The sequence below is a fragment of the Rhizophagus irregularis genome, chromosome 4 (assembly GCF_026210795.1).
Source record: "Rhizophagus irregularis chromosome 4, complete sequence".
Lineage (NCBI taxonomy): Eukaryota > Fungi > Glomeromycota > Glomeromycetes > Glomerales > Glomeraceae > Rhizophagus > Rhizophagus irregularis.
This window is the reverse complement of record NC_089432.1, coordinates 1,904,824-1,925,691: the sequence shown is the minus strand read 5'-3', so window position 1 is coordinate 1,925,691 and position 20,868 is coordinate 1,904,824. Positions and strand designations below refer to the sequence as shown.

General features: G+C 26.8%; 5 protein-coding genes across 5 annotated transcripts; 1 reads left to right on the top strand and 4 right to left on the bottom strand.

The window, feature by feature from the left end:
- Positions 1 to 446: 446 nt before the first annotated feature.
- On the bottom strand, positions 447 to 3,096 carry OCT59_023780 (uncharacterized protein; the record flags this gene model as incomplete). The annotated part of the gene is made up of 9 exons (XM_025329184.2): positions 447 to 770; positions 854 to 915; positions 997 to 1,098; positions 1,389 to 1,431; positions 1,595 to 1,828; positions 1,909 to 2,072; positions 2,133 to 2,577; positions 2,651 to 3,000; positions 3,087 to 3,096. The coding sequence occupies 9 exons, from the start codon at positions 3,094 to 3,096 to the stop codon at positions 447 to 449; spliced, it is 1,734 nt and encodes a 577-aa protein (XP_025176744.2).
- Positions 3,097 to 5,165: 2,069 nt separating this feature from the next.
- OCT59_023779 (uncharacterized protein) lies at positions 5,166 to 5,414 on the bottom strand (the record flags this gene model as incomplete). The annotated part of the gene is made up of 1 exon (XM_066134953.1): positions 5,166 to 5,414. One exon carries the CDS (start codon positions 5,412 to 5,414, stop codon positions 5,166 to 5,168), a length of 249 nt encoding a protein of 82 aa, XP_065991029.1.
- A 1,142-nt stretch (positions 5,415 to 6,556) lies between these two features.
- On the bottom strand, positions 6,557 to 7,006 carry OCT59_023778 (uncharacterized protein; the record flags this gene model as incomplete). Its single annotated transcript, XM_066134952.1, has 1 exon — positions 6,557 to 7,006. One exon carries the CDS (start codon positions 7,004 to 7,006, stop codon positions 6,557 to 6,559), a length of 450 nt encoding a protein of 149 aa, XP_065991028.1.
- Positions 7,007 to 7,438: 432 nt separating this feature from the next.
- Positions 7,439 to 8,287, bottom strand: OCT59_023777 (uncharacterized protein; the record flags this gene model as incomplete). The annotated part of the gene is made up of 4 exons (XM_025308853.2): positions 7,439 to 7,539; positions 7,822 to 7,917; positions 8,042 to 8,177; positions 8,252 to 8,287. 4 exons carry the CDS (start codon positions 8,285 to 8,287, stop codon positions 7,439 to 7,441), a joined length of 369 nt encoding a protein of 122 aa, XP_025176745.2.
- A 7,240-nt stretch (positions 8,288 to 15,527) lies between these two features.
- Positions 15,528 to 15,797, top strand: OCT59_023776 (uncharacterized protein; the record flags this gene model as incomplete). Its single annotated transcript, XM_066134949.1, has 1 exon — positions 15,528 to 15,797. One exon carries the CDS (start codon positions 15,528 to 15,530, stop codon positions 15,795 to 15,797), a length of 270 nt encoding a protein of 89 aa, XP_065991027.1.
- Between the last annotated feature and the right edge of the window lie 5,071 nt (positions 15,798 to 20,868).

Below are 20,868 nucleotides of genomic sequence, written 5' to 3'. Positions count from 1 at the left end.
ATAGTTCCGATGCTTTTTAAAATTCAATTATTTTATTAAAATCTTTAAAATGAAAAAAAAACCAAGCAAAAAAAATATTATACTCACGATATACTATAAAACACTTACTATTGTGTAAATGGCAGGGGATAAATCAATTATCTCCTGGCTAATTGGAATAGTAAATTTTACTTATTCCTAATTAGCCAGGAGATAAGTAATACGTATAGCATATTATAGGGAGTAGAAACTGACAACAAAAAGAGTATCAAGGAAATTGAGTATTTTTTTTTTATGGCATATCCGGTCATAACTGATAAAATATTCTTTATCAGTACCAGTTTAGATCTCTTAGTTTTTTGCTGCTGCAGTTTAAATGATTGTTGATAAATTTTATATTTATTTATACATATATATAGAAAGCAGATAATGATAAAATAAAAAAAAATCAGAAACAAATTTAAGATTCAACTTATAGATACAGCTAAACCAAGATATGGATCAGGTTTAGGTATAGGGAAAGCTCTTTTTTTAATTTGAAATCCTTCAATTGGTTTAAAAATGAAATTCCTAATTAACATACCTAATAATATTTTAGCTTCGGCTAAAGCTACTTTATTACCTATGCAACCTCTTGCACCATTAAGAAAAGGTACTAAATAATTTAAATTTATTATATTTTTACTTAAAGAAGGATCTAACCATCTTTTTGGATCAAAATTATCAGCTGTTGGTCCCCAAATTTCAGTTAATCTTTGAAGTACTGAAATCCCAATAAATATTTCAGTATTCTATAATAATAATAATAAAAAATGTTAGTAAAAAAACTAAATATTATCCAAAATAAATATGCGTATAAAATCAATAAATCTACCTTTGGAATATAGTATTTCCCGATAACTCCATCCTTTAGATTAGTTCGTCTGGCAGTTGGTACTGAGGTAAAAAGAGTAAAAAATCGTTTAGTTTAAAACTAAATCTTTGATTTTTTGAAAATTATTAAAATTAAATATATACATGGAGTACGTGTTCTTAAAGTTTCTTTAATTACGCAATTTAAATACTCCAAAGAATTAATTTCATCATATGTGGGATTGAAATTTGATTTATCAGGAAAAGCTTAACAATCGGTGGTCATTTCAGATCACGTGTTAACCACTAATTAAAAATTGATCGGCAAATAAGTTACACGAAATACCTGTCTAATATAACGTGATTTTTTTTTCAAGTAATATATCCAAACTTCGACGAACTTCTATTTTTTATATTTTGATTTATATATTTCAATACTTTTTTTTACAACAAGACACTTTAAAAAAAAACTTTATTATACACGACTTTCACCTATTTTTTTGGCTTTAACCCCAGATGCAACCCCTAAACGAAAAATAAATACAGTTTTAAATTACCAATTATACGTAATTTTTTACGTGCAATCGAGTTGCTTAGACGCTAAAAGGTGATTAGATTAGTAATTTTTGTGGTAATTGAGGAATTTTTATTTTATTACAATATGATCTTTGTAAAATTAAGCATATAACTTATAAATAAATGTTTTTAATATTTTTTTTATTACATTTTATTTGTCCTTATGATAATTCCACCAGTCTCGCACTTTTTTTTTAGTCCAAACTTCTGACAATTGATTACAAACAGAAGCAATAGCATCATCCGGCAATTTATCTTTATATACTTTTAATACAGAAAGTATTTTCATCTCTTCATCAGTAGTTCGATGCTTTTTTTGTTTAGGTTGTGGCTTAGCAGCATCAGATAAATGGTCTGTAGATTGTTCATTCAAATTTTCATCAGTATTTTTTTGTGATGATTGTGAAGGATCGGGAATAGACTGTTTTTTTAATTTTTTTTGATTATTGTAATCTTTTATTTTTGTTCTAACCACCCCGCTACTCTTCTACCTTTAGTGACTCTACTTTCTATTTTTAAGACTTTCTGCTGGTATATTCCTTTGATTCTTTCCAATCCATTAGAATAACACAAAATAAGACGATCAAGTCCCTCCTGATGTATTTCTGTGGGTGGGTAATTTTGAAATAGTTGGTGAGATAATGGATCATCCATTCCAAATATTACTATTAGGTCATTAACAAGTTCCCACAAGGATTCTTGTCATGATTCAATTGCCTTCTCACTGTATGAAATTGAATTATCATCAAGATATTCACTCATTAAAAGATCTATTCTTTCCCTTTCACTTTGCAATGCTTTTATTTGAATTTTAACGTTCTTCTCATCAATAACATTACCACTAATATTTCCTTTAATAAATCTTACACCAAATGTCTCTAGAGCTTCATCGAATCCAAAGCAAACATGACGCACATTTTCAGAATCACTGTCAGCATCATATGGAATCTTAAAAGCACCACAATAACGTAATTTTTCTTCTAGTTGTGGATGAGCTGCAATTGTAGCAAGAAAATGTGCGATTGCCGTTGTGTAATTCGATTTTGCAGCACTTGCATAAAGAGATCCAGCCGCAGATAAAGAATCTCGTTGTAAATCAAAATTTCCAACCTGAATCCCCATCCAATATGCCTTCCAGATTCCGGCCCATTGATAATACAAATTCCATATCTAAAGATTGACATTAGTAAGTAAAATTAAAATTAAAAATTATCTAAAAATTTCCATATTTTTTGATATATACCTTGAGACAAATGTTATCACTATTCATTATTTCAGAAAATAATATTCCTTTTTCAGTAATATATATGTTTATTGCTATTCCTACCGCCACCCATATAAGGTTTAATACTCGTGCTGTTGATTTAAAGTCAACTGCAGACTCAAATTTATCTAAAAAACGAACACCTAGGCATGATGCTAAACTTAATAATCCATAACTAAAGAATAGAACTATTAATACTGAACAAAAGTCTTTGGAGGTATGCCACTGACCTAGAAGCGGTCTTATATGTGGCCATTTTTCTTTGCATTTAATTAATCTATGAAATATTGCTTCATCTGCTACAATGTCCAAAAAAGAATGACTATTCCCTATAAAAAATAAGTGTCCAGAAATTGTCCAGAAATTGTCCAGAAAATTTGTCTAAATAATTGTCCAGAAAATGTCAAGAAAATACCAGGTACCATGTCCGGAAATTGTTCCAAAAACACAATCGTTTCTGGACACTCATTTTGTCCAGAATCTGTCCGGAAATTGACCTGAAATATTTTTTCATAAAATTTGGCACAAAAAGATGATCAACAGGTGACCATCATTATAATTGCTTTTAACTTAAAGTTTTATATCATAGATATATATATAGTATTTTTGCCTGCTCAGCAAATTTAATTAGTATGACAAAGAAGGTTATGAATGTCAGTCTTGTGCTTTTTGCATTTTTTTACAAAATTAATTTATCCTTTTTTGGAAGTAGCGTCCAGAATTTGTCCAGCTCAAATTATCTGAATTTTTACTATGTCCGGAATTTGTCCAAAATTTTATACTGGACAAATTCTGGATATATTCTGGACAAAGTCCGGATATATCAAAATTTTAGGTATCAAATTTGTAGCAAAAAATAGACATTTTCTGGACAATTTCTGGACATGCCAGATTTATTCTGGACACTTTCCGGATATTTTCGTAGATATTTTCTGGACATTTATTTTTTATAGGGATTCATTGAAAAATCTTTCTTGTACAGTTGCCTCAGAAAGTATTGCCCGATTTAAAATTGATACCAAAAATAGCCAAATTTTATTGATTTTTATTAAACTTTACGTAAAAAAATAATTTCTAAAATAACTAATAATGTGTTGGCCTTCCTCTTGCTTCTAACACTGCATTGATTCTTTGTGGCATCGAAGCAACAACCTCTTCAAAAATGGAACAATCCAAATTTTCCCATTCTTCACTTAGTGCAACTTTAAGTTCACTCACAGTTCTTGGAAAGGTCTTACGGGCCTGGATATTGTCTTTTAAATGTTTCCAGATGTTCTCTATTGGGTTTAAATCAGGAGAATTTGCCGGCCAATCAATAATCGCAATTTTATTCTTCTTCAACCAATTTTTGGTTATTTTCGCGGTATGAATAGATGCATTATCCTGTTGGAAAATTGCAGCTCTTCCTGTTAATTCGCAAACTGTGTGTTGAAATGGATATAAATGTAAATTTAAGATTCTAATGTAAGTGTTTGAATTGATTTTTTCATCTCCTTCTTTATTTTCATCACAAAAAATTAATGGTCCTTTTATTCCTCCAGCGAAACATCCCCAAACCATAACTGATTTTCGACCACTTTTAAAAGTAGGTGTCAAACATTCAATGTTAAACCTTTCCCCTGTATGTCTCCAAACTCTTATCTGTCTTGACTGCTTGCCAATCTCAACACTCGATTCATCAGAGAAAATAACTTGGTTCCAATCCTGGATTGTTTTTTCTTTATATTTCTCACACCAACTAACACGAGCTAATGCATGCTTTTTTGATACAAAAGGTTTTTTTGCTGCAACATGGGAATGGATTCCAGCATCATATAGTGTCTGTCTAGCAGTTGTTAAACTGCAACTTAAGCCCAATGTATTAATAATTTCATGTAAAGGTTCGCGTCTGTTCTTCTTAACTTCATTTATAAGTGCATTTTTCTCATTATTATTGAGAGCAGGTGGCCGTCCTGATCGCGGTAAATTTTCAGTCACCCCTGTCTTCTTGTATTTGTCAATAAATCTACGTATTGTGGTAGGGTCACGCCCCATTTTTCTTGCTATTTGTGCAGGGTTAAAATTTTCCATATATGCTAGTATTTTTCTTTTCTCCAGAGGAGATAATTCAGTATAATGTGACATAATTTTTTTAACCGTGCAATGCGTTCATCAGGTCATAAAATTATGAGGAAAACATTTAAAATAATAAAAAATAGGGGTATAAATAATTTAAATTGGGTGTATCATTACACAACGAAAAATCGGGCGATACTTTCTGAAGCGACTGTACATTTCAGCAACGTGTAAAATTTCATCATCTGAATTTGGATTTAATCCTGGTTCTAATATAACAATATTAGAAGATGGACCACGACATCCAAAATCTAATTTATTAAGTATTTCACGTTTAATAGTTTCGGTGTTGAAGTTTGTTTCATAAGTAAGTTTTTCATTAATTTTTTTGAAATCCAATAGTTTATATATAATTTGTTGAAATATTGTTAATGTTTTATTAATACCAATATTCAAATAGAGGAGTTTTGGCAGTTAATTCAATAATTTTTTCTGGGCCAGCTTCTACTTCAATTGGTAATTGAATTTGAAAAGCCATTCGAAGAGTCATGTGAGAACTACCATGAGTAACATCATAGATATTGCCAAATTTGAAGCTTTTCTCTTTAAAGTCTATATTATCGATAATAGCCAAATTCCAAACATTACTTCCTTGTATTAGGCGTCTTGTTGGATCTGATGTTTCCATCCGAATTTTTGCAAGTTTTCGTTCATGCCGATCTGTATGTGATGTTACATGACAAACTGTTAACAATTGTCGAAAATAACCTAATAATCATGGCATATGACTGAGACTAGCTAAAACTTGAGGTAACCAAACCTTTAGGTGAGGAAAAGCTAAACTTAGTAACATTGATGCAATAAATGTTACAACTTTTATTGTCTGTTCAGGAATTTTTACTTTTGGTCATTTATTATGTTTTTTTCGTTGAAAATTACATATTGATATCTTTTTTCGTACAGTTTATCAACCATTCCAGAAAAAAAATTTTTTAAAAATTCTGGAAAAGCATTATAGTACTCTTGAATGGTCTGTGGAGATTCTATGGCAGATTTTTTAAAATTGATGTCTAATCGTGAATTCCACAATTTTTGTCCAAACGTACATCCAAATTCCTATTAAAATAAACCAAAAATATAAAATTGTATATTTATTTATAAGAAAATAAGAAAAATAAAGAAATATTTACATTAAAATCATTAATTTCTACATTCTTTCTATATTCTTTTTCTTTATAAATTTTTATAAAAAGAGTCTTTATCATGAATAAACTAGGAGGTTCGTTAAGAATAATTTTTTCCTGTTCTTCGTAGTTTGATGTATTAGCAGTTGAAGTGGAAAAAGTGGTAGTGGAATCAGATTTTAATGGAAAAAAAAGAAGAAGAGCCTCGAAAATTTTAATTAAAATATTTTTTTTAATTTCATTATTTCCTGTTCATGCAATATTGATTAATAAATTGCCTATAAATTCAAGTCCTTTTGTTATATCATCTGCATGTAAATTTTCAGAAATGCATATTGATGCTTTTTTTCCTCTAATTCCAGAATGATGGTAAATGTGACCACCCAAATTTTCGTAACATAAACAACAAATACAATGGTCTCTTAACATTTCCAAAAGCTGGATTGCATAAAGGTGGGCATGATTGTAACGCCTCACATACATATTGACCAATACACGGAACTTGAATATTTTTTTTGTTTAAATACCATGAGTGTACCATACATCCTTTACCCCTAGAAAAAAATGTGATATATTTGTTACAGAAAATACACTGACGCCATTGAATAATTCCTTCATCAAAGTCCTTTGTTTGTTTGAACAGTGATTAATGTAAATATTTATTATCAAATTGGAAGTGTGAATCGCATACACCTAATTTTGATAAAACACCATTAACTTTGTTAACCGCATCTCTATCAACTTGCCAAGTACCAAATAAATTGCGAAGTTGTCTTAAATTTGCTGTTTTTTTACACTGCTTAATCTCACCTTCAATAAAATCAACAATTACACATGGTGTAAATCTTGTTTGTTCTAAATTATCTATGATTTCATCTTTTTCATTGCAAACTTTCTGTTCTTCTTCAACTTCTTCTTCAAAATCTTCGCTATTAATACTAGTACTATCAGTATCATTATCAGCTAGCAATTCATTAAGTGAAAGTGAAATTCTTTCATGCTCACTGTTTATTTCGTCAACATATTCTTCTTCCATTAAATTTACAGTAAATGGTGAAAGTGTTGGCGAAGGAATACTGTAGTCTTGTTCCAACATTGCAATTCACGTTTTTTTAACTGCTTAAAATAGGTGAAATAGAACTGAAAGATGCAACTTATTAACAAGTTCTTTTACACATTATGAAGATAAAAATATTTTCTTCATGTCTCACAGTTTCACATATCATATGGTTATAAATCATGGTGAAACAACACTTTTAAAGTTAGAATGTCATAAAACTTGGCAATTTTTCATTGCTCAAAAATTCACTACTAATAAAAGTTATTCAATATTTATTAAATCATAATGAAAATTAATATATTCTAACTTTGAGATAAAATGCAGTCACGTATAAAATTTCAGTATATATTATTATGTAAATTATTTTTATTTAGCTAAAAAATGATTTTACAAAAAATGATCGACATCATGCCAATCATCATAATAAAAACATTTCCCCATGCCGATCCTTGATATGACCACTGACTGTTAAGCTTTAACTAATTCTTCACGTAATAAGTCTTGCTCATGTGGATGTTGTACGAGTAAATATAAAGCCCAACAAGTTGCAACGTTTGTAGTATCATGTCCTGCAATTAAAAATGTCATAAGCTGAAATATTTACCAAAAAAAGGTAAATAATCAAAAATTAATAAATTAATAAATAATAAATAATTTATTATTCTTTAGTTACTAGATTTTTTAATTCTTCGTAAGTCATTGTTTCTTCATCGGGTAATGTTTTATTGGTATTGATTAATAATGATAGCAAATCCTTATTCTTTAATACTCCATTTTCTACTTTTCTTCAACTAATTTCTTTGATATGCGGCTAATAACTGCACACGTGTTCTTAAATTTCACGTTCATACCTATTGGAATATCTCCGATAAATGGAACATATTCTGATAATATTGTAATGGCAATTTGTAAAGTACTTGGTGAGCTATTTAAAATAGAATTATATGCTGTTGCCAATTCGTTTGAGGATGTCAACGAATTGAATTAACAACTAAATCCTAAAAAAAGTAGATTTTTCAGTTTCTTATTATTAATGCGTCAGTATTGGAAAAAATTTTTTTTTTCTTTTACCTACTAAACCAATAATATCCAAAGCAGCCTTTGAGATATAGGGTGTAAGATTAATATTAGAATTTCCTTGATTTATCTCATTTTCAATTAAACCTTTTAAAATAGAAGATACATGAATAAATATTGGAACCATTTCCTAAATTAAAATAAAAATATTAATTTATTTAATTTGGTTCAAAATTAAAATTTTCTATGACAAAATATAATTACTTTGATATTACTGTAAGCAAAAGCTGGATTCATCATTTTTCTTTGTATCTTATGATCATCACCTTCCGCAAATAAAAGACTATCACCGAGAAGTTAAAATACCAACTGTACTAAAAGGTTTGACAAAGTCATAAGTTTTACTTAAAGTTATTTCTTGAATTATTTTTGGATCTGCGACAAAAAGGGTTGGTTTATTAAATAATCCATTGTATTTTACAATATTTCCATATTTTCTGACCCATTGAAGTTGTGGTTCAATAAAACTGTCAGACTATGATGGCAATAAAATAAAAAAAAATATACGGCATATTATATATATATTTATCACAATAAAAATTAGGATTACTAAGTTAAAATTATGAACAATGCGTTGCGTTACCTTTATAAGTGGAAACTTTTTGCGCTGAGTTCTTCTGTGCTACTAAAAATCATTATTGACTTGATAGATCATGAAGAAATTTACATTTCTTACTTTTATGTTGATCATCAAAAAATTTTTTTACACGAACAAAAAAAATTTCTAATATTTTCTAGTGAAATTAATTAATTATTTCATTAGAAAAAAAATCAAAAAAAAAATGGGAACTATTTAAATTTAAGCAAAGATATTATTTATTTTAGCAATAAATTAAAAAAAAAATTTTTTATTTTACGGAATAAAAAAATATGAACATTTTTAATTTTGGTGACACAGGCAACTAATTGATTTACGTTTTCGCATTTTTTTTATGAAAATTATTAATAAAAAACGTTTTTACAACATTTTGTTAAAACAATTAAAAAACATTTACCTACTTTTTTTAAATAGGTCACTTTTTTATAATTTTTTAATAATAGAATAAATTGAGCAATTTTTATTAAAAATAATAAAAATTTTTTTAATTTAGAAAAAGAAATTGGCCAATTTTCTATTGAAAAATAAAAATTTTTTTTTCAATTGTTATAAAAAAATTGCCCAATTTTTATCATAAAAAAACTAGCAGCTACTTACTGTTAATTTGCATCATATACCAATATATTATTATTAAAAAAAAATCACCAAAAAATTTTATCATATCTATTACTTTATAAAAAATTTTCTGGGTAAATTCCAATAAATGATCATTTTTCTAGTTTTCATTCCAAAAGAACTCCAATATGTGATCAATTTTCTAAAAATTTTTTATAGGGTTGTTATTAAAAAAAAAAGAAACTTTTTTACAAATCTCATTAAATATAATCTATAGTTATAAAAAATTTTTATTAATGGTAACTAAAAAGAATCTTACTGAAACATTAATTATCTATTATCAATCTATCATTAATTAAATAGAAAAAAATCTTGGAAAATATTTTTCATAATGATCTATTACTAAAAAAATCCAAAGATTTTTTTATATGCATCTATTAGCAATATCAATCAATTATTATTAAAAAAAATCTCAAATAAATTTATTATATCTGTCTATTATACTACAAATAAATTTGTCATTAAAAAGATCCAGAAATTTTTTTATACTAATCTATTGAATCTATTGTTATTAGAAAAAGTTCCAGAGAATTTTTTTAGATCCATTATATTATACCAATTTATTGTTATTAAAAAAATCTCTAAATAATTAAAACAAATAAAAAATTAAATAAATTAGCATATTTTTTATTATTTATATATAACTAAAAATAATAACAATTACTCCTTCTTTTAATTAATAGCATTATTTAACATTTTTCTATATGCAATTTTACTATTACTAGTATTTAAACAAAGGATATAAATTCATAATGATAGCATGTAAACAATTTACTCTAATCTAGTATTTAAAATATCATCAACTATGTCAATAGGATTAAATTCTATATTTCTTTATAGTATTAGGTATATTTAGTTCTTCACACAATCCATTTTCTCCATCCTGAAAGATTGGATTTTGTAAATCTATAAAATCTTAGTAGTAGTATATGGCGATGTGTTAAATTCGAATTTAAAAAATTTAAAAGCAGTTTTCAAATAAAAAAAAAGTTTATATTATTTATATTAATGTTAAGTATATTAAGTTTAAAAGTAGTTACAATTATATAAAGTCTAAAAAATATAAAAGTAATTACATAAAAAGTTCATGTAAAGTCTAAAAGTCTAAAAATTCCATATGGCAAAAGTCATTTATGGCACCATACAACAATGTGACAGGATGGTCGGGATGTTGAAAAAAATGACATAACAACCTAAGGTTTAAAAGTCTGCACCACTACTAAAAAACAATCATTAACTTAATAAGTTAATAATAGTCTATTACCAAATCTACTGTTATTAAAAAAGGGTCTCAAGAATTTTATTATATCTACAGTATACTCTCGATATACCGAAGCCACGATATACCGAAGATCACCATATACCGAAGATTTTTGTATAACCATTTTCATTAATAATTAAAATCTTTTGAAATACTGATTTTACTATAAAATTTTATATAACATTATACCGAAGTTTTCATTTTTACCGTTTATAATAGTATATAATAAAAATAAGTTCGTTATACCGAAGATCAAAATCATATGATCAAATGATGTTTAATTTGCATAACTTTCGCAACTTTATTCTCTCATTTTTATTTTTCAGTATTAACGTTACTTTGAAGTTAAATATTTAGCTGCTTTAGCTTCTTTAAAAGATATGAACGTTAGATAATTGGATTAACAACAAGTAATTTGTAAAATTTGTTAAACGTAAAATATGTAACGATTTTCATAGTATAACTAGGGTGGCATCAGGAATTAAGTTGGCACGGTCTTTAATATTTTTTCAGTTAATGTTATTTATTGTAAGTTTGTATGGTGCAAGTAAACTATACGTGACAATCACGTGATGATGTTTCAATTTTCTGGCGCAAGTTTTAATATCACGTGATCAGACCTTATCCAATGAAAAACGAGAATTTTTATATGTTACACTGTTTCGTACATAATATTTTATCTGTTATGTCAAAACGAAAAATTTATTCATTGAAACTCTTCATATTTAAATTACATGGTATTGTAATATATAACAACCTTTTCCCTAGGTATCTTACTAACTTGTTGTTGTCATTTTGTTTTACATGGCATCAGTAAATGTGTGATGATTTTCTCATAAATCAGAAGGTTTTCTCATTGTTAAAGGAATTTTCTCATCAAATGAATGTGATAATTCGGGCAAGCATTGAAATATCATAATTTCGGCCTGAATTATAAAAATTTTTGACCAATAAGATAGGGCACATGTGATTCAATTTGTTTCAAATTTAGGCCGATCATATAAAAATTGGTTAGTTTTAAACGCCTATAACTTTTTATACAGATCTTTTTTCAAATATCTGACCGGTAATTTGATAGTACTTGTCTTGAAGAATAAAACTACCAGTTTATTTTCTTTAAAATTTATTTTTTAAAATTTTATGAGATTTTTTAGTACTACAATTTTATTGTTGAGTATAGTTTACTTGCACCATATTTATGTTTTTGTTTGTAATAATGTAGAATATATTAAGAAAAAGAATCTGTTTATGGATTTTTTTCGCTTTATTATCAATTCTCTTATCCGCTTTTAAGCATCTACATTTTATCAACAATATATTCCTTTCCAACAAATTTATTAACATTAAATTTGATACTTTTAAATAAATTATCATCATCTTGTACTTGTCTTATAACGTAACTAATGAGAAAAACAAAGATTGAACTTATCGTCAAATGATCACCTGTATTTGCTGTCCTCTAGTAATTTAATTTTTATTTTTTAACTTTAAAAAAAGAATTAATAATTATTTTCTTTGGGTGTTATTATTTTTTTTACATAAATAATAAATTAAAATTACCTCCAAAATATCATCATGAAGAGGTTCCTCATTGAGAAAAATTTTCCTGTAAACCTACTTTGCAGAAACTTAAAATTTTTTAAGGTATCATTAAGCTACCTTAACTATACTGTCTATGAATCTTAAAAGTAATGTGACAGTCAAATTTTTTTGGTATATCATCCCAATAATGAAATGACATTTGGATGATATTGATGTGGTCATGTAACGTTAATTTTCATGACATTTCAACTATACCGGATAGATATTTTTTACAATATTGTGAAATTGTTAAGAAGACATCTTTGTAGCATATTCATGGTATTCTAAATGCATTTTTTATATACAATAATTTTTTAAAAGATAAATATTTTTGCGTTGCTTATTGTCATACAATCAGAAACAAATAATTTTTTTTTTGTAATTATTTATTAATAAATATCAATACAATGCAGCTTTTAATTACAAATATATATTTATTGCATAAAAAATTTTTTAAAGAAAAATAAATCAGAGATTCATAGCCTCAGATTTAGCAACTAAAACACTTCTAGCATGTGACTATCATGTGACTATAGGTCAATTGCTAGTGGAATCATAAACTTTGTAGCCACGCTCAATTAAGGCAATGTATTACTAGACCTACACTAAAGATGACTTTAGCAAGTGAATTAAAAGAAATTTCATACACTTTGCCAGCTGGTGAGATAGCTTATGACCACTAACTTCAAGTCTGATTATACTAATAATAAATCCGGAATGTTTGCATTGCTAATGAAAGGTATAATTAAGGTACTTCAAAGAATCCCTAAAAAGAAAAAATAAAAATAATTGAGCAATTTAAACATTCATCAAATTAAAATAAAAAAATAAATACTTTCATTTTTGTTTATAATCACATGACATCAGGTGAAATTGATTTGCACGATAGTTCACATCTCCAAGACTCCAACTCATAAAGATGATCCCGGAAAAATCACAGCCAAATAATATAAGAGATATGATCGATATACCAACAAAATTTTACACGTCTAGCTCTATCTAAAGAACAAATATTCATCAGAAATCATCCAAAAATTTTAAGCTTCTTACTAGTGGTTCCTGTCTAATCTTGTTAAAGTTTAGCTTTAAACACTTTTTTAAAAAAGAGATGAAATGATTTAAAAAAATATTATGCAGAGCTCATAAAGAATAAATGAGTTAATTAATTAATTAAAGTATATGGTTTATTCGTTCTATCTTTCAAGGAAATGTTTTTACCAGATCTAATGATACCAAACTCCTTCATTATATTTAGTATAATGTATTGTAAATGACTTTCTGATACATATCATTATTTATATTAGATATATATATGTGTGTATACTGTATATAAGCACATATATACATATCAATTAAAGATTAAAAAAAAATTTGAATTTCGGAGAAAGCCTCCTATTTATATAAATTATAAATTATATATCACATAAATCACGTGATACAATATTAATATAACCACAGCCGCAGCCGCACCCACAGTTATTTATTTAAACTATTTAAACTAAAAATAAGCTTTTCCTTTTTGGGTTTAATTTGATATGGTAAGTTTTGCAAAGAAATTTTTTTTCTTCTTTTGAGAAAACTTTTCTTATTTCTTTGTATGTTCCATTTTCTTCTGGATATGGAAAGTTTTGAGAAATCAGATTTCGGTAAAATATATTTTTCATTTTTTTTTCTTTGATGTTTTAACAAACTAATATTAACAGTTCAGTTCGTTTTCTTCTTTTTTAGGTGATTTTTTTGAGTCTCTTTGAACGTGGGAATTTAGCAAGTGAATTTTTATTTTTTATTTTTAGCTTAATGAATGGTTACTACCTGTTCGTTTATTTTTCTTTTTTTAGATTGTTCTTTCAGATTTCTCTGGATATTTGGTTTCAGTAAGTGTATGTTTTCAATTTTTTTCCCCTTTTAACAAATAGTAGTTTCTACTAACAATTCGTTTATGTTTTTTTAGGATGTTCTCTCAGATCTTTGGATTTTGGTAAGTAATTTTAATTTTTTTTTCTAATAATTTATTTTAATAAACTTATTAACAGTTTATTTTTTGGTTTTTTTTTTTTAGGTTTTGCCAATTCTTTCTGAAAATGGAGGTGGCTAATAGAACCTATTTAATTTGCAGAAATACATAGAGGAACTCATGCTAACATGATATGACCCTATAACAAACTGATCTATCCTAATAAAACATCACTAAACCTAATCCTAAACACTTTCCCAAATTACTCAATTTCTGTTCTTCCTACTCCTCATCAACTATCTAGGGAATTTCCACAGCTTTCACTATGCGTGCAATGGTACGCCCATACCTACTGTGCCCTTCTACAAAACCTAGAAACTGAGTAATTTACCCTTATTGATATATCCTAACCTATCTAATCCCAAGCAACAACGTGTGTATACCATTATACGGAAATGTACCCTAACCTAAACAAAGAAGCTAAGTCTATCACTTATTTGGAAAAAAGAATAGGAACACCTCTTTTCTGACACCAAGTACCCACAACCTACAAAACAAAATATTAGTATGTATTCCCAAGAAACTAAACTAGCCATAACCCCAGTTGAACGTGAAGCATAAAGCAAGTCATTCAATATAGCAGCTCAGTTAGTTTGGCGGTACCCTTGTCCAGCCCAATTTCTCAAAAATCCATAGGAGATCCATCAAGAAACCTTTTACTTTTTTCTCAAAAATTTTTTTTTGTGCGAACACGAGACTTGAGAATAAGGTTCTATCATTACTTTTACACAGACCACGTGATTTTGCTGCGGATATGGCTGTCAATTTAGTCCCACAGTAAATCACCTCACTTCTCATCAATCCTTGCTGAATCTAGCCGCGTGCTAAATTTTTGCTGCGCTGACCAAAAAAATTTGTGACGAAAAATTCCCAAAAGGTGGCTATTAAATTTCTCCTTTCTTTTTTGTAATTTAACTGGGCTGTCTAATATATAATAGGTTACGAGCAAATACTGATTGATGGTGATGTATTTTTCCATTATCTGTAATAAATTTAGTTTTATTCATGATTGTAACGATTCCTACATAACATCTCACAATATATCAAATAATAATTGTATAAGAAATATATACTACTTTAATGTAAGCAAAAAATGGAAGCGTGCGCGTGCACAGATCAAAAAAATGGATGATCAGTAAGGTAAAGCTTGGAGTGATCAGTAATCACGATAAAGATTTTCTGGATAAGAATTTTGCTGAGAAGTTACATTTTATAATATTCCATATTATTGGAATGATATGGAAATTTATAATCAATTGAATAAAAATGTAGGGTTTATAGAATATATGAGAGTCAAACAATGTTATAAGTATAAGACAGTTAAAGCACATGCTGCATTTTAGCAATGCTTATGAAAAAATATATAAAAGTGGTGGCGATAACAAAGGGTGAACGTAATTATTTTTTTAGGATGTTTGATTCAAGATTAACATATCACCAAGTTAAAGACAAATTTCGCTGGCAAACAAGTATGAAATTAGAGGTTGAAAGTTTAGTTAAAGATAGTATAGTTATTAAAGAACACATCAGCAAATATGGAGCCTTTTTTTGGAAAGTTATTAAAGGTAGCAAGATGAGATTTATATTATTATATTTTAACAATGAGTTTGATTTGTTGGTAGCGTTAGAAAAGTCAGTTAGGACAGAAACAACTGGAAATGGATTACAATTGAAAAAATAAGATGATTTTATAGAATATAGACAAATATGGAGAATTAAAAGAAAATGTACGTCAGACAAATGGTAAGAACGTCACCTCAAGATTCAATTTGATGGAGTGAGCGAGCCATCATCAAGTTTAATGACATCGCATTCAGTTAAGACGACCTAAACAAGAGGAGGTGGAAAGTTTAGATAGATAATTTTAGAAAACTAAAAACAGCAGATAATAATAGAAAAGTAGAAAAAAAATATATTATAATTTTAGGATAACGTATATAGTAATTTTTTTTAGAATTAGATGAGTTTTAGATTTAGTTTAGTCATTAGAATAGCGATCTGGTTATGTTAGTCTTTACTTCATTTTACATACGGAGATTTTGATATGGAGAGATTTAGTGTAAACTATGTTTGCCTAAATTTCAATGTATTTTTTGTATTTATTGAGTAATATGTTCTACTTCATTTACTAAACAAAGAATACGTTTATCAATTAAAAAATATATATATACACTACTTTAATGTTATTTAACAACATAGTTTAGTTAATTTAAATATATTGTTATGATATTTTTACAATAATTATAGCGATATATCTGCAATACATTTAAAATAATTTACCATGCATAGTAACGGATATGGCAGTATATCGTAATTTTTTCCATTACTTAATGTTAACTTACTCATGAATTCAATTGGCACAGTACCGTCCCGATTCTATTTAAACATCTAAATGACATTGGATAAAAATTGAAGTTTCTGCAAAGTAACTACATCACCAGATGTAAAATCGGGAATCCATTTTGAAACTGATGGATTTTTTGGAAAAAAGGAAGTATTATCTTCTAATAGTTTCTTTTATAATAAAATTATTACTTTCTCATTCAATAATTGAACGAATTACACAAATTAAAGTGAGTTTTGCTGGCGTAGTATTTATTTATTTTTATGTAAGGAATAGATCTTTTTTTTACTAATATTTTTCTTAAATGATTTTTTTTTCTTTTTTTCTTTTTTTTCAAAAAAAAGAGATATTTATTAAATATTTTTTTTTATGAGTGTTATTAAATTAAAAAATGAAGTCAATATTTCTTCTAGAGCTCCGAACAGGTCAGCCAAATTCAGGTAACCTGACCTGACCTGACCTGAAATTCAGGTCAGGTATGAGATTTTTAAAAAAAATTCAGGTCAGATATGAAGATTGACCTGACCTGATTGACCTGTTGACCTGAAACTATTGATTCTACTATATAATAAAAGTGAGTTGCAGTATTGCGATTCACTTTTTTATATTGATTTTATATAATAAAAGTGAGTTGCAGTATTGCGATTCACTTTTTTATATAGATTCTATATAAAAAAAGTGAGTTGCGGTAAATAAAAAAGTGAATCGCAATACCGCAACTCACTTTTTTTATATAGAATTTATATAAAAAAGTGAATCGCAATACCGCAACTCACTTTTTTTATACAAAATCAATATAAAAAAGTGAATTGCAGTATTGGGATTCACTTTTTTATATGATTTTAATATAAAAATGTTGAATCGCAATATTTCGAGAAAAAATGTTGCGAAAACGTTTTTTCATAATATTATATTAAAAAAATGTTTCGTAACATTTTTTTTTTGATATTTCAATAATAACGTTGTGAAAACATTTTTTTCATAATGTTATATTAAAAAAAACGTTTTGCAATATTTTTTTTCAATATTTTAATAAAAAACGTTGCAAAAACGTTTTTTTTCATAATATTATATTAAAAAAAAAGTTTTGTACCATTTTTTTTCAATACTTTAATAAAAATAGTCCTGAAATTTTTCAGGTTTCAGGTCAGGTCAGGTCAAACAGACAACCTGATATAACCTGACCTGACCTGACCCATTCGGAGCTCTAATTTCTTCATAAATAAATAAGAATCATTTTTTTTTTTATGATCAAATATTTTGATGTAATTATTATATATTTGTAAAAAAAAAATCATTTATTTATTTATAGATACTATAACATTTGTCCGAATTTTTTTAACTTTGAATGGGAAAACTTGATTACATAATGATTGACATTTACCAAATCTTCCATTTATTTAACCGGTAATGGTAAAAGAATAGATAACATTTTTTTTTTAATTAGGAAAAAAAGAAAAAAATAATTATTTATTTGTGATATTTATTTATGATCTTATTTTATGGTAATATTTTATTTTTCGATAACTTTTATAGTACTTTTTTTTTATCATAGTAAATAAATTATTAATAAATAATTACGCTTATCTGTTACAGTATCATTTTTACCATTTTGTTACATACATGATTACATACATGATCATCATTTTTTTTTAATTTTTTTTTTTAAAAAAAATATATATATTAACCTGCCATCCGTAGAGAAGCTAACTGCAGATCAATACTTGAAGCTTGAAGCTTGAAGCTTATGTTTAAGCCTACACTTAAGTATATGCTTCAAGCTTCAAGCTTCAAGTATAATATTAAAATGCTGGAAAAGTTTAAGCTATATTTGGGCATCAAACTAACCATATATTGAATTTCATGGTTAGTACGATCAACAAATTTATTAAAATAATTCTACGATTAAAGCTAGATACATTACACAGGCTTTTCGACATTCTTATCTTCAAGCTAAATAAAGTCACATGATTTTAATCTTAATATAACAAAGTTTTCTAAAAAAATTATATAAACTTCGGTATATAAAAAAATTTGATATACCGAAGATCACTATATACCGAAGTTTTAGTCTTGAACGGCGACTTCGGTATATCGAGAGTTGACTGTATTTATTGTCTTACTGGTATTAAAAAAAAAATTACCAAAACTTTTATCATATCTATTGTTATTAAATAAAAAAAAATTACAGAAAATTCTATATCTATATATTGTACTATACTGATCTATTGTTATTAAAAAAAACCCCAGAAAATTTTTTTATATCTATCTATTGTATTATACTGATCCATTGTTATTAAAAAATGATTCCAAAATTTTTTTATACTTATTGTTACAGTATTGTTAATAAAAAAAATATCAGAACAAAGAATTTTCCATCTATTATATTCTGATAGAAAACTTATTTTACCAAACTATTTTTTATTTACCAACCTATTATATTAAAAAATTCCAGAAAATTCTTTTTTATACCATACTGATCTATTGTATAAAAAAAATCCCAGAAATTTTTTTTGTATCCATTATACTATATTGATCTATTGACTCTAGTGCTCCGAAAAAAATCTGATCTGATCAGATTTAATCTGAATCTGATCTGTCAGATTCAGATCAGATCAGATAAATTTAATCTGCAGTTCAGATTCAGATCAAAAAAATTTGATCTGAATAAATCAGATTAATTTCAGATCAGATCAGATCAGATCAGATCAGATTCAGATTAGACTTATTTAAAATCTGAATCTGATCAGATTGGATCTGACAGATTTGATTCAGATCTCAGATTTGATTTTACTAATAATTTCAGCCGAATTCATAATGCCGGCTGGAATTAATTCATAATTTTAAACTCCAGCCAAAACTGATATGTCGATCATTTCCTTTTTTGGCGATAGCCATTCCACAAAAATCGATTTTTATAGGAACAAATTTGGCATTTTATGTAACCTAAATTTCCTTTTTGGGAAATTCAATAATTCCTGCCAGAGTTAAGTGCATAATTCTGGCCGAATTACATATTTAATTTTGGCATTTTGGCTGAAATTTCAGAATTTTGAATTTGACTGGAATTACAAATTATAACTTTAGAATTTATAACATATTTATTCAGATTCAGACCAGATTCAGATCAGATTCAGATTAGATTCAGATCAGATTCAGATCAGATCAGATTTAATCAGATTCGAATCAGATCAGATCAGATCAGATCAGATTTAATTAATTTCAGATCAGATTGAATCTAAGTAAAATCTGGTCTGATCTGATCTGTTAGGAGCACTAATTGACTCTAGTCTACTCCAGAATTAATTGATTGGCATTTTGATCACAAAAACTAAAAACTAACCAAAATTTGCGATTAAAGTTCAATTTTGAGCAGATGATTGATTGATTGTGATAAACTATTAACCAACCAATTAATTAGTAGTTTGTTGTTTTTGTTTATTTCTGTCAGTATTATCTATTTGATCAAAACGATCTACGTTTTTAGTGGTTCACGTTGAACGGTCAGTTGGTCATCTTACAGTTAAATTTATTGGTCATAATTTTTAGTGTAACTGATCAAAAATCACGATCAAAAGTAGAAAAAAAAATTCAGAAAATTTCTTTATTATATCTATCTATTATATATACTATACCGATCTATTATTAAAAAAATCACAGGAAATTTTTTTATATCTATCTATTGTATTATCCTAATCTATTGTTATTAAGAAAAGATTCCAAAAATCATTTATACCTATCTATTCTACTATACTCATCTATTTTTACTAAAAAAAAAACACAAAGAATTTTCTCTCTATTATGCTGTAAACGGTCGAATATCAAGCATGAAAAGATGATAAAATTCAATCACCAAATGTAATTGCCAAATATTAAGAACGAACAAATTGATTATGAATTGGCGTAGATGGATAAATAATTAGCCGAAAAGGATAAACATTTAGGAAGAGTAATGATCTACATGATGTAATATTTATCAAATGATTGACAAGGAACCAATAGGATAAATAGAGTCGATCAATTGCGGCTTAGCAATCTTTAACAATAAGAACGATTAGAAAGAATAATTATAAGCCACAAAAGATAGATTATAAGCAAAACACATGAAGCAGATTGAAAGAACATATAAAATAATGTCGAAAAGATTAAAGAACATAAAATAATATAAAAGATAATATAAAAAGATAATACAAAGATGTTATAAAAGATAATATATATATATATAAAAGATAGCATATTAAAAGATAGTGTATTTAAAATATAGATAGTATATTAGAAAGATAGTTCAAAGATAATATGTAAAAAGAACATAAAAGATAGTATATAGATAGAATAGAAAGTAGCATAAAATTTGTATAAAAAGAGAACAGAATTCAAAATAATTCCACAGTTCTCATCCACAGAACTC